The sequence below is a fragment of the Liolophura sinensis genome, chromosome 6, assembly GCF_032854445.1.
Source record: "Liolophura sinensis isolate JHLJ2023 chromosome 6, CUHK_Ljap_v2, whole genome shotgun sequence".
Classification (NCBI taxonomy): Eukaryota; Metazoa; Mollusca; class Polyplacophora; order Chitonida; family Chitonidae; genus Liolophura; species Liolophura sinensis.
This window is the reverse complement of record NC_088300.1, coordinates 31,780,730-31,794,200: the sequence shown is the minus strand read 5'-3', so window position 1 is coordinate 31,794,200 and position 13,471 is coordinate 31,780,730. Positions and strand designations below refer to the sequence as shown.

General features: G+C 37.5%; 1 protein-coding gene across 1 annotated transcript in view; it reads right to left on the bottom strand.

Annotated features, from left to right (window-relative positions):
• LOC135467094 (autophagy-related protein 2 homolog B-like) overlaps positions 1 to 13,471 on the bottom strand; it is a 54,666-nt gene that overhangs the window by 18,595 nt on the left and 22,600 nt on the right. The window contains exons 13-22 of the mRNA XM_064744854.1: positions 6,289 to 6,402; positions 5,422 to 5,601; positions 4,838 to 4,941; positions 4,408 to 4,580; positions 3,641 to 3,746; positions 3,083 to 3,284; positions 2,564 to 2,706; positions 1,748 to 1,923; positions 985 to 1,148; positions 284 to 434 (exon numbers count right to left, since the gene is read on the bottom strand). Coding sequence (XP_064600924.1) covers positions 284 to 434; positions 985 to 1,148; positions 1,748 to 1,923; positions 2,564 to 2,706; positions 3,083 to 3,284; positions 3,641 to 3,746; positions 4,408 to 4,580; positions 4,838 to 4,941; positions 5,422 to 5,601; positions 6,289 to 6,402 — 1,513 coding nt within the window. The remainder of the gene's footprint in view (positions 1 to 283; positions 435 to 984; positions 1,149 to 1,747; positions 1,924 to 2,563; positions 2,707 to 3,082; positions 3,285 to 3,640; positions 3,747 to 4,407; positions 4,581 to 4,837; positions 4,942 to 5,421; positions 5,602 to 6,288; positions 6,403 to 13,471) is intronic.

The window sequence follows — 13,471 nt, the reverse complement described above, 5'->3', positions numbered from 1 at the left end:
TTTCACATGCGAAAAGTTTGAGGAATTAGGATATATGACGGCGATCAGGTTTATGGTTGGAGAAATCCGGAGAACCCAGAATAAACCACAGATCTTCACCAGGTATCCATCGACAAACCTGCAGTTGACAACTGGATTCAAACACATCGCCTCATTAGTCAAGGGCCTGATAATCACAGCCAGCACTTTAAGCATCACAGTCAGCTAGGCCATGTGCTCACAATGATGGCAGCTGGGGCAGACATATAGTATCAGACATTCAGTGACACACTTGTACACTCACTATCATGGTAGAGTGCAGCTTGGTTGGCCTGCACACAGACATACTCCAGGTCCTTGTCTCCCTTGAATGAGGAGACGATAAACACACTTCCCTCCTCCACAGCCAGGATTATCTCCCCATGCTCCTGTGAGCTCACTTCTTCATTCTCATCCTGCAAACAGACAGCTTTTGTGTGTGACTGTTATCATAGATTGCTATACACTGTACAGGGTGTCAGTACTGCTGCATTTCTATCTGTTGAAGATATGGGCAGAGAAAAAGGTAGCTCTCTGACCACATGTATAAATTTTTGATATTCTTAACCCTCTACAAACAAAAATCAGCCCTGGAATAACTTCATGGGTTGATAGTTGTGTATTGTTTAATATTCATTCATTTGACCCACAAATATTGTATACCAACCGTCAACCAAGAGGAACATTCCCGGTCAATATTAAATCGCACGAATTAAGAAATAACCAATGAAATAAGAAATAATATAATTTATGAAAATAGGATGGAATCATGAAAACAGAAGCAGTAGGGCTGGCAGCTGGCAAGCTAGGAATGGAGCATCTTTGTTAAAATACAAGTAGACCTTAAATGACCTGATGTCAGTTATAGAACAAAAATCTTCTGCTAATGTGCAAGGTGTGAAAATCGCAAAATAAAAACTTGCAGCCTTTCTTGTGCATTTACATCAATCAATCAGTACGACTGACCAGTATTGGGATGCAAGCCAAAACTTTCCCTTTGGTGATATTGATAGATAGACAGAGTTTGCTGGGCAGTTGTCTCCCTTCTCTGCGCCTCTTCAGTCCTCCTCTTTTCATATCATGGATGGAGTATACAGGATCCATGCTATCTTCTGAGTCTGAGTCCGAATCTGTGAAATAAACAAAATCACATCTGACATGTAAAGAATACCCTATTACTTTTGTGCATTTGCACACAATTTTTTGATACAACTTGCCAAAGGTAAATGAAGAAATGCTACACATACAATTTGACCCAAATACCCCCCACAAATTCAAATCATTTCCAGGATCATGAAGCTGTCCTGAACTGAAGTCAGACTTTAAGCCTTAACCCACATTATTATTCCTAAGCCTAAATTTGAACTTTCATGCTAATTTTCAATTTCTGAAGACAATTTACAGATTTGTCGGACCCTTTTACGAATCAGTTGCAACATTCTTGTGGCATATATTTATTTATTTATGTGATTGGTATTTTACGCTGCACTCTAGAATATTTCACTTATAGGTCAGGTGCCTGCATTATGGTGGGAGAAAACTGGGTAGAGCTCACGGGAAATCACGACCATCCATAGGTTGCCTCTGGCAGGTAAAGGTCCACGGCAACACATAGTGAAGAGAAAATGTCACCAAGGTCAGTGTGTTTGAGGCAGCATTTTGACAGCTTTGTAAGGCAGGCTCATGGTCACCACATCCATGGATAAACTCATGCGTAAGCCGAACTCACCATACTGTAAAGCAGACTTGCATAGTTGGAAATGATCCAGACCACCCTCCTGTAGAAGCTGTGTTACTCTGATGGAATCCAAGGTGGTGCTGACTGAGGGAAAGACAGGGTACATATCCTGAGGCTGAATTGGGGAAGGGGCTTTCGGGGACCATAACAACAAGTCGTTGTTCACCCTGAGAAAAAAAAAGACATATCCTCTCCACATTATGTAAACTTTGTTATGTTTATCTCTCTCTCTCTTATTACCTTATTAACTTATTACCTCTGAGCTTGTAGGCAACTGTCTCACATGAACTGTACATTGTGTTGTTTGTTTTTGATTTAACATTTATATGTACGTTGCCTCCCTTTCTGCCAAAAACAACAGACATCCAACTCACTACATCACAGTATATTGACCCAGGGTCAACCGGTGCTTGGTCTATCTCAGTACGATGAGCACTAAGCCCAGGAAGTATATAGACTGCTGATTTTAGATTTAACTTTAAGCTGAACTATATGAAATGTGCACTGAGATCACTGTAAATTTGTGTGTATGCTTTGAGCTCTATGTCGTACCTAACAATTTCCAGTCATATGATGAGGGTTCATTAGGTGTATATACATACACTGTGTCTTTTTGTAGCAGCGCAAGTTAATGTTGCCGCTGAAGTATCATGCCAAAGACACCAGACATGACACCTCACCCAGTCACATGATACTAACGCCTGATCAAGCAGTCCTGATTCCTTGATCACACGTCCTCCGATTTTCAGGCCGAGGCTCTAGCCAGTAAGCCACCAAAAACAGTACGAAATTACAGCTTGAACCTACCTGTTGTAGAGAAGTTCAAAGAACTGTTTACTGGGTAAGACAGCGATGACCTCTGGTAGACAGAGCTCTACAGCCACCCGTGTGTTACTGAGGGCCTTCTCCTGGAACTCTCTCATCTCCTCCTTCTCACCTGGCAGCACCATCTACACAGCAAAAAATTACTGTTTGATCACTTGTTGATGAATTAAATGAGTGACTGATTGATTAACTTTTCAGAAAGGTGTGCTTTCTTTTTTAACTTTTACATGGGTCTTAATAATCCAGCTATCCATATTTAATGAAATGTGTTTCTGCCATTAGTATTTACATGTATCTTAATTGGACTCCAAAGCAAACTTTACTATATTACTACTAACACCAAGTCTGTACAAAGATTTACATCTTCTTCTCAGGCGATTTTATCAAATAAAGCACACAACTCAATTTCAACTCATGTTGAATGTATATGAATGAATGAATGATTTGCGTTTACGAGTAACACACTGATAAACTGCGCATGCATCTTAGCTGTAAGTTTACCTCTTCACTTGTGTGTGTGACTTCACTTCTGTCGGACACCTCCTCTTTCTCATACATGTACTTTCTGGAGGAAAAGGGAGACGACTCTGGCTTGGCAAACTGACATGCCCCATTCAGTGAGTCCATTGGAGTGGAGTCATCAGACTCCACCTGTTCTTCCTCCAATACAGATGACTTCTGAGAAAACACCTTCACGACTAACCTGCAAAATGTTACACCATAAATGAAGGTTGACAACTACTAAAATTTGATTACAACAAAAACGTGTTAATCCAGATTAATTCATCAAAGAATAGTATATCTATCTCCTTTATGACAGCTCCAGGAATAATTATTCATGTCTTTTTCTTTCTCTTAAAATCAGGGAAATTTGCAAACAGTTGAACCCTATTCAAATTAGAATGTATGAAAATCAAAGTTTAAGTTTAAAAAAAAAAAACGCAACAGCATGTAGCCTACATCAGAGAAATTGCAGTGCAATTAGGACACGGGAAGATACATGTATTAATAATGATAGGTAATCGTCTTTACAAACAAAAGCCATCTGGTGTCTCTTACCTTGGCCAGTTGAAGTCATCTTGATTTCCATTGGTTGATGAATCCACATCTTGTCTAATGTGAACGAATGAGATTGGTGGTTGGCTTGGTTCCTCCTGCAGTTGGCCTATAGAACAGCAGAGAGCATGAACAGGTACAATGTACATGTGCCTCAAAACTTTAATGTGCACCCATTTTAAATACCATTAATGGACCACAAACAGACCCAATGTTTGCAAACATTATTTAACAATTCAAAAGTATCCAATCAACCTACGATTAGAATCAGATTTTTCAAAATTTTAATTTAATTTGATCTGACAGTTGTTTAACACCATACTCAAAAATTTTCCACTTATGCAATGGGAGTCAGTTTTATGGGTGAAGGAAACTGGTGTGCCTGGGGTAAACTGCTACACTAGCGTCACCAAAGGCTGTTACCTTGGCAACATGCAAGTGAGAACAGGGTAAATGTAATCAATGATTATAGAGTGGTACTATATAGTAGCAAAAAAATGAACGAATGATCATGGTTTCGCCCGCAGTTGGCAATATTTCATCCACACTGGGGTCAAACAGCAAAAGAGACTCCCCATGTATAGTACATGTACGTGCTACCTTCCCAAATATAAATATTTATCTCATCTCAAATGTCATGGCAAGATGCTGAATATATCAATGATGATACTGTGTAGAGACATAGAGAAAATTCAGTTAAATTATCAATACCAACTCTCCCTGTAAAAATCGTTTTTTTCTTTCCACAAGATTACGATTGACGTTCTCACCGTGTACTTCCCGACATGTGAATTCATACTGCTGTACGTTTTCCACAGGGATGTATTTGGTTTGGAAGCAGAACTCGGTCAATTCAGCTATTAGAACTTCCTTCCTTAGTCGTCGTTTCCACCAGGCCAACCTCCCCACTTGAGGCCCAGTCCCTAACACAGGGATTGGGAACCTGCAAGTGAAGATTTAATATGAACACTTTTAGCAAATCTTATGTTTATATAAAACTCAACATTACTGCTCTCATCACACAATAGGCAATATTATAATGTTGTTTGGCTGTTATGCAAGAAAGTGTGTTACATGTACACCAGTATTTTACACCTGCCTAAAATGATTCATCTCTTTGGGATCCATTAGACTTCCAATCCAGCTTTTGCCATTCATACCTTAATTTCTTAAGGTCAGTTTAGAAAGATGAAGTTCTACCTGAAGTGTAGTTGAGCATAAGAAGCGGACACAGTGACATCAATTCGTCGTTCATCCCCTGATCCTTCATCAATCACGTCCTCTGACAGGGACTGAGCACCAGCCTGAACCACACACAAACAGTAACACACTATTATATCTATATAGTCTTATAAATAACTAGTGCATCAGTACTGCATCAGTGCTGGACAGCATGTATTAAAACCACCAAAATAAGATGGGAATCATTACGAAAAATAGTTTAACTGTTATTTTGCACCCTATATTTTTTGGCTCATTCGTCTAAGGTGTTACTCTTGTTGCAGACAACATGTTTTTGTCCAATAAACATGAGGTTACATGTTTTACCTGGATTCATCCACTCATATATAGCATACCATGTACGTGAAACAATACTGGGTGTGGCACAAACCCAGAACCAAGAAATTACGTACATAAATATCATGAAATAAACTGTTACTTTAAAGCCCACAAAGTTATACTCTGTTTTCATTTTTCCATTTGTTTCATAATAAGTGATAACGGCTTCACATATGGGAAACATTGACTTCATGATCAGTAAACAATCTAGCCGGGGCACGTACCAAATTATAATGTGGAGCATAGGATGTATAGAGTCTGGAGGAGCTGGGTTCAGGGGTCAGAGGGTCAGGGTTGAGCAAAGTGTCGATGCGATCCACGATGGTAATGTCCAGCTCAGAGGAGCAGCGACCCAACTCCAGCACCACATCTGTGCGTGGGGGCACATATTTCCGGTGAGACATCTGCAAAATGGCATGTTAATATAACCGTGTTTGAATCATAGCCAGTGGACTGACTTGCTGTTTCTAATTTCAACTGGAGAGTTTTGAGTTTGCACTCTTTCACTGCTGAAGGTAAAAAATGTCCTACTGTACCATGTGACTTGACAGAAATGTTGGGCAACTATACCTGATTACATTTACTATAACATGGGCCCCTGGGAAAGGTTTCACACAAAGTTATTTAGAATAGAAAAACGATGGGAAAAAAACTGAGGTGCTGAACGGCTGCTCTCATGACGTTCCTGAAGATAAGTGATGCCACTCATGAATTCAGAACTTGAATGATCAGTACAGTACATCAATGTCAGCAAAAGTTGCCTAACATTTTTGACAAGTCACATGATAAAGAAAGACTATTTTTACCATTTACAACAAAAAGAGTCAAGCTTGAAACTCCCCTATTCTGATTATTTAAAACTCCAAAAAGGGGAGAAAGTAATTATGATCATAAAAGCAGGTTGCTGACAGACCTTTCCATATACAACCAGAGAGAAAGCCAGCATTAGCTGGTCTTGAACTCACGTCAACCACACTGGCGAGACTTTCCTGGGTCAACATGTGCTGCACTAGCATGCTAAACACTATGCCACCGAGGTCCCCAACTCAACTTGAGGAGCTTGTATGCAATAAATGACTATGGGTACTTACCTTGTGTGTTTCAACATTGTCCAGTTTTAACTTCACACATGGGGTGGAGGCGTGGACACTGCTGAACATGGAGTAAGGTTTGGTGTCAGCCAAATCCTCATGAAAGACAAGCAACTGTCAACAGAAACAAAGGAGTTAGCTTGTTACTGCATTTTGATAATTTTGTTTGCATTATATTATCATGAATCTGGCCCATAATTGCTTTTCCCTCATAAGCTGAGTTTTAAATGAAGAACCTCTACCCTCAAAGATTTTCATAAGACTTATGTACTTCTTTATTTATTTATTTATTTATTTATGTGCCATGGCAGAACTAAAATAAACTTCAAAAGGAATGACGGTTTAGTGCAGAATATTTATTTATTTATTTGACTTGTGTTTTACACCATACTGAAAAGTATTTCAGTTACAACGGCAACCAGCATTATGGTGGGAAGAAACAGAGCAAATCCAAGAGGAACCCACGACCATCCACAGAAGAACCCAGCATGAGCTAGACTTGCGCTCACAGAGATCTCATTGGTGAGAGGCTCACGGGTCATGGCACCATGCTGGCACGCCAACCACCTCGGCCACAGAGGCCCATTGGGGCAGACTACATCATGTATATAGCACTACACATGTGGCTCTATTCAGTCTTCATCATCACAAATGCGGGAACATATAGATTCCAACAATATAATGCACCAGTCTTTTTTCTGTTGAGCAGCTTTTGGAATTGCAGATGAAAACTGAATTGTGCAGTTAAGATGTACATGAATGTTGATGAAAATTCCTTAACAACAAACTCTTGCATATGTGCTGAAACATGCATCTATATGTCTTAGTTTAAACTACTTAATACATATATCAAATCAGTTCTCATAAGATACACAAAACATTAGGTTAACATATATAGTATATACATATGAGTTTTATGTAAAATTTCATCAATTACTAATTTAGACACATTGACAGACTTAAATCTGGTTGATCTTAGAAAGGCATTTGTTTGGAAGGTTGAACATTACATCCTAATGTGAAAATGTGAGCTTCAGTGCCATATGTAATATTTAAAGACCTTTATTTGCTTTCTCTGGGTGAATTTGTAGGGCAAATACAGTAAGTGTCAATTCCATTATGACATAATCCAGTATTTCTGAGTAGTTCTGTAACAACACTTTCACTTTGCTTTCTAATATGAACTCATAGGGCTTTCACATCTAATACACACTGTGACACATACCGAGATAATACATATATCATTTAGGTGCAAGATGTTTTCTGTCAATCACTGTCACGGGAGAGCTAAATATAACAGTGTGCACAGCTATGTACAGCCAGCATTGTATTTTCGTGTGTGTACACATAGTACCGTTTGAAGTACGCTGCCAGGCAATCCCTGTAACCCACAGAATGATGTGTCATCACTCAATACCTGTACACTACCTGAAGAGTGACAGGTGCCCTATATACAAAGAGGAAATTCCTACTCTAACACATCATTTCATATGATTTTCAAAACCGTTTCAATGTTTGCAGACAAGTATTAATTACTTGCATAAACAAAGAATAAAAACTTATTTCCTGTTACAGGGCATGTTTATAAACAAAGCAGACCGAATTTCCACTGCTGTGTTGTTCCCTCCCACCATAATTCTGGCCGCTGTCTTCTAAGTGAAATATTCTTGAGTACGGCATAAATCACCACTCAAATAGACAAATGAATGTAAACAAAGTATTATACACTGTTATATCATATAAAAACTTTTGCAATAACTGTTTTTTCTACACTCTATTAAATCAAGGATGATATCATCTGCTTCTGTCAATGAAGACTGGAAGTCAAATGTGTCACATGTTCAACATTTGTATGATTTTACCTCTGAGGTTAAAGTCACAATTACATGCCAGACTACACATCAAATTTAGCTCAGTTCAGGAAATAAACCCTCCACTTTGTAAAAGTTGAATGAAAGAATGCTTACAAAGCTATACATAAAAATTCACTAGTCCTCTTTTGTTTTTAAAATAATTTTTTTTTATGAAATAATACTTGAAATTAATACCTTTCTTTAAATTTGTGTAAATCGCTCCAGCAATACTGGTATTCAAAGGTTTTATGGAGTAATACATCTGTCGATGACCACTTCCCTTGAGCCATTATAAAGGGTAATGTCTTTTTGCCCCAGGTGGGAAAGTTGGTCAATAACTTGTCACAAAAACAATGGTGTACTCCGGGCACTTTCACTTATGTCCACCCCTCAAAATCAGACAGTTTCCTTATGCGTGAAAAGTTCTTGAGTATCATGTTACAGAACAATCAAATAAGTAATTAAACTTTCACACAGGTTTTGGAACTGCAACATTTATCTCCCCCCTTCCACTTGCTGACCACTTCTGAGGGTCTGCTTATAATCTTGAACTCCTTGGACCACTTTCACAAAAGTTTTACTTCTTGTAGCTTTTTCCTTTTCCATTGTCTAGGTAATATCACCATAAGGTGATGACATTTATGAGAAAAGTTACGAAAAACTGACAAATGAAGTTTTGTGAAAGAGTGCCTTGAAGGCATATTTAATTATCTCACCCCACCATTTAGACATGGTGTTGGTCAGTGACAGTCTCATTACAACCACAAATGAACAAACAAACAGAGGAGCAAAAACTGCAGAAACAACCAATAATATAGTTGTTTACGAAGATGGGTGAAAACAGACCTAAAAGGCCACAGGCAATTTTTCTGATGTGTTTTACAAGGCCGTGGGGTGTACCATGTTAGAGTAACCGGAAACATGATGTCACATCACTCGCATATATGGCTGAAATGCAAAACAGGGTTCGGGTGACATAAACAGATATGTCCATTAGGTTACAGTCATAGCTCACATCTGACTGGATAATACTGATAACATGGCAGTGCTTTTGAATATCTCAATGTGCGTGATTTTGCTTATACTTTGAACTGCGATATCTTGGTTGTGCAACCTCATAAAAAGAAAAAGTTACGTTTTTTAAACTTTCTGTGGGACACTCTACCGATGCATATACATTTGGTTTAGAGTTAATTGTCTTTTTCTTTAAAAAATCATATTACACATATTTAAATAGTATCAAATACAGTATGCTTGTCCATTTCAGTAGTTCTGCAGTTAAAGCACAAACTCGAAAACAGTCTAAATAAACAAAAAGTTAGTCAGTTCTCAATGCAAATGTGTCACTATTAAGTTAATCTTAAATTCAAATCTGCTGCAGATCAGCCGATCACATACACATTTATTACATTAACTGTTGCTCAAAATCACTGACGAATTTTGAGTGCATCGAGGAACTGGAGTGCCCAGGGTAAACCACAACCTTTGGCAAGTTACTGAATAACTTTGCCTATTGTGACAGCTTCACGAACGGCCACACGAGCATTGTTTCCAACTTGTCACCAAGGTCCCACTCATTGTTACGTGTGTAGTTCTGGATATCACACAGAACAAGTTATTGCTTCCCACAATACTGACGAATGGATAAACAAGGAGACTGACTCACAACCCCTAAAGTTGATCAGTTCTTAACACTTGTGTCATTAAGCTTCAAGAAAGATTTGGTGAAAATCCACACATTAGTTTGGAGATATCCTGTGGACAAAGTTACTTGTCGGGGGTGTGCAATGAACATCACAAACATAAAAATACCAGTGCTGTACGTAGTATATGATTATGGGAGACGCGTGATGTCATTTCTGGCCAATATCAGCAATCTGTGGTCAAGTTATGTATGAGTGAATGGCACATTATGTACAGTGTACATATATGACACAGTCGCATACATGTATACACTCACATTTCATACGGTGCGTGAACACCAATATCTCGCTATGTAACAATAGTACACTAGTGATGGCCTGTTTAGATTTACGAGGCATTTCAACTACATGGTACTGTTTGGCTATTTTTGCCTACATACCAACATGTACTTATGACTGGATAAAATTTCTGTACATGAATACATGAATTCTTTATAGAGACTAGACAAAACCTCAGCGGGAAGACAAGGCAAAAGAACATGTTATGGTAAACAAGGCTGGTCATTCTGATGTCAGCTTTAGATCATTATTCATGTCTACATGCACATATGTCAACAATGTATTAACAACTGAAATTAAAAGCTTGTGATACTAGCTGCTCCATACATTGTATGTAACTGTTAAACATTCTTATAATATCTGAATACCAAAATATTGGTATAAAAATGGAGATTACTGCCAGAAATTACCTTTTACCCATCTGACAAATTTAAGTACCCTAAATGACCATAAATTTTGTCCATGACTAACTTGCCCATTTTTCCTGACTCTGAGAGTTCTATTGATTTTAGAAAGGTGTTTTGAGGTTTACTTAGAACCTGGGATGATATTCTATGGGGAAATTGTAAGTTTCAGCACAAAAAATAATATTTTGTGACATTTATTTGTCTCCAAAAAAGCACTTCCATGGGCAAAATTTTACGACATTTATTACGATATGTGTATATGAACAAGTTCAAATTTTCACACTTCATGCACATGTATGTGCTTTAAGCGTGCTTCTGTTCACACACATTTAATACATTATACTCCTTACAACCTTGACATAAACTGAACAGCTTCACATATGTACAAGTTGTGTGAACCCATGCTTTGAAAACAAACCATTTCGCTTTTAATAGTGAAATTCTGCATGTGCAAATTATGGATGGTAACCTGTACAAAGTTAATATGCCTACAAAAATACTTTTAGCTGTTCATTACAAACAGGACAAGTTTGCAGGAACAACAGAGATTTCATGTTCAAGAGTTCACTGACCAAGAGAAAGTAATCCTTATCATGTAATTTTTGGAGGATTTCAGCATTGGTGTCAACTAGCAATCAATTTTAATAATACCACCAGTACAAATAGTAAATAATATAATATTTTGGTTTCTGAGTAAGTAGTATATGTGAAAATCTGTACATTGTGCATTACTTCCAGTTAGATTAAATGTAGCTTTATTATCTCTTGTTTAATCACATTTGACTGTGCTCTCTCTGAACAATTCTCTATTCACTAATCAGGCCTGGTTGTGCAAAACTCTTTTAAGAATTTAATCCCAGATTTAACTTTAAGCCAATTATTCAATTTTGTACTTAAAAGTGTATTAAATATGCACCAAATCTGCTGTTTTTATACTTTGAATAAAATCTTAAATACACTTTTGAACAACCAGGCCAATTTATTTCTAAAACACGTAACAGCCTGTTTGAGAGGTGAGACTACTCATTGAACAATCACTTCAGAGTTCAATTAGTTACCACACATAACAAACAGTCTGCAAGTTTACTTTTCCCATTGAGCTGCTAATACCATGTTTAACTACCTATTTAGCAGTCAATAAAAAGGACAATTAAAACCAGCAGAGGTGTCAAATATACAATAATAGAATGTGGGTGTTTTTCTTCCCCAGCCCTAATGCAATCTACTGGGTTAGTAACTGAGGGGGTATGTGTACATGGAACCTGACAGAGAAAAGAAATGCCCTAATTTATTCTTGGCGAAGTCAGATTGCCCCCCTTAGTTAAATCACAGTCGGCTAGCCCATCATGCCCATACATACATTGTATGAATGACCGCTTATTAGCGTACGTGATTTTGTATAAAGATGTGTTAAAGTCTCTATGTGTCAAGACAGCTGCAGCAATACATGCTACGCAGAGTGACTCAGAGATGAGCAGGAACTACAGACAACCTAGCTTACTCAGGGTCTGCTGTGTGCCTTGTGACATTACAGGTTTTTGTTAGGGAGGGGGGGGGGCACTGGAGGGGGTGCCCAGTTAACCTCATGTCCACCACATACCATAATAGAGACATGCATGTACAAACAGAGGCACTCGTGATATCCTGCTGTTGAAAATAACCCATGTTAAAATCCCCAAGGCTATAGGCCGTCCATTAGAAACTATTACACATTATGTGTGTAAATCTACTTCAATTACATCTATGTATTGTTTTATCTAAATATTTTCAATACATGAGTAAAACAGGTGCAGTACAAGTAGAGAGGTACAATTCAATTTACCCACTATTTTCCAAGTGTTTATATGAAAATGTATTAGAAGTGTACATCAAAATTAATCCATGAATTTTTTCAAAGTCAAGCTTTTTTCTCAAAGTCATATATTTAGGCTACATGCATCATCATTTTATAACTTTTTCTCCATGAAGGACAACTAACTGGCAATTATTTTGTTTACTTATATGACTGGTGCAGTGCTGAAGATTGCTCCACTTACACGACTGCAGCCAAAAACATTTTAACATTTGGATGTCAGGAAAATGAGCTAAATGACCTAAAATTTTGTCCATGACTAAGTTGCTCATTTTTCCAGGTTCTGGGAGTTCTACTGCTTTTGTAAAGGTGTTTTGAGAGGTGTTTGGAAGGTAGGATGATGTCCTACTGGGAAAATGTAAATTTTATCACCAGAAGTAATATCTCATGACATTTATTTGCATCCACATATGCTTTTTTGTGGTCGAATTTTTAGGTCATTTAGGGTAATCTAAATATCCAATCAGTACACTCATCATGAGTAGATTGTAATCAATCAATACTTTAAATGCATGTTAAATGATGTCTATTGGACAATTTACAAGGTGAGGAAGAGTGACAACATGTGTGCTGATCCACCCTGATGGTACATCAATATATATTCCTCAGAGATCAATATTTCTACACTAGTCTATGGACATCATCCAATTCAGCATCTTTCCCATTTGTTTGATAGATACATTCTGTGTAATAACCTTTGCTGCGCGACATGGAGGAAACATTTTCATCTTGTGATGATCAAAGCTCAAAATGCAAATAAACAGCACTTTTATGAAAATCTACATCTATGTATGTTTTGGAAACTGTTTTAACAGAAGGAATTAAATATTTTTCATGAGTACTTATGGCAAGTTTGTTAATACAAAAATATCCATTTAGCAGATACATGATATATATATATATATATATATATATATATATATATATATATATATATATGGTGTCAAGTTTTAATATGGAATATATGCATAAAGGGACCTAAGATATTAAGTACCAAAAAAAAAAAAAAAAAAAAATTTCAACTGGCTTTAAACCACAGTTTGCCTCAAGCCCCAGCGGTCAGTCCAGAAATGAAGTCTCCTGCTATGG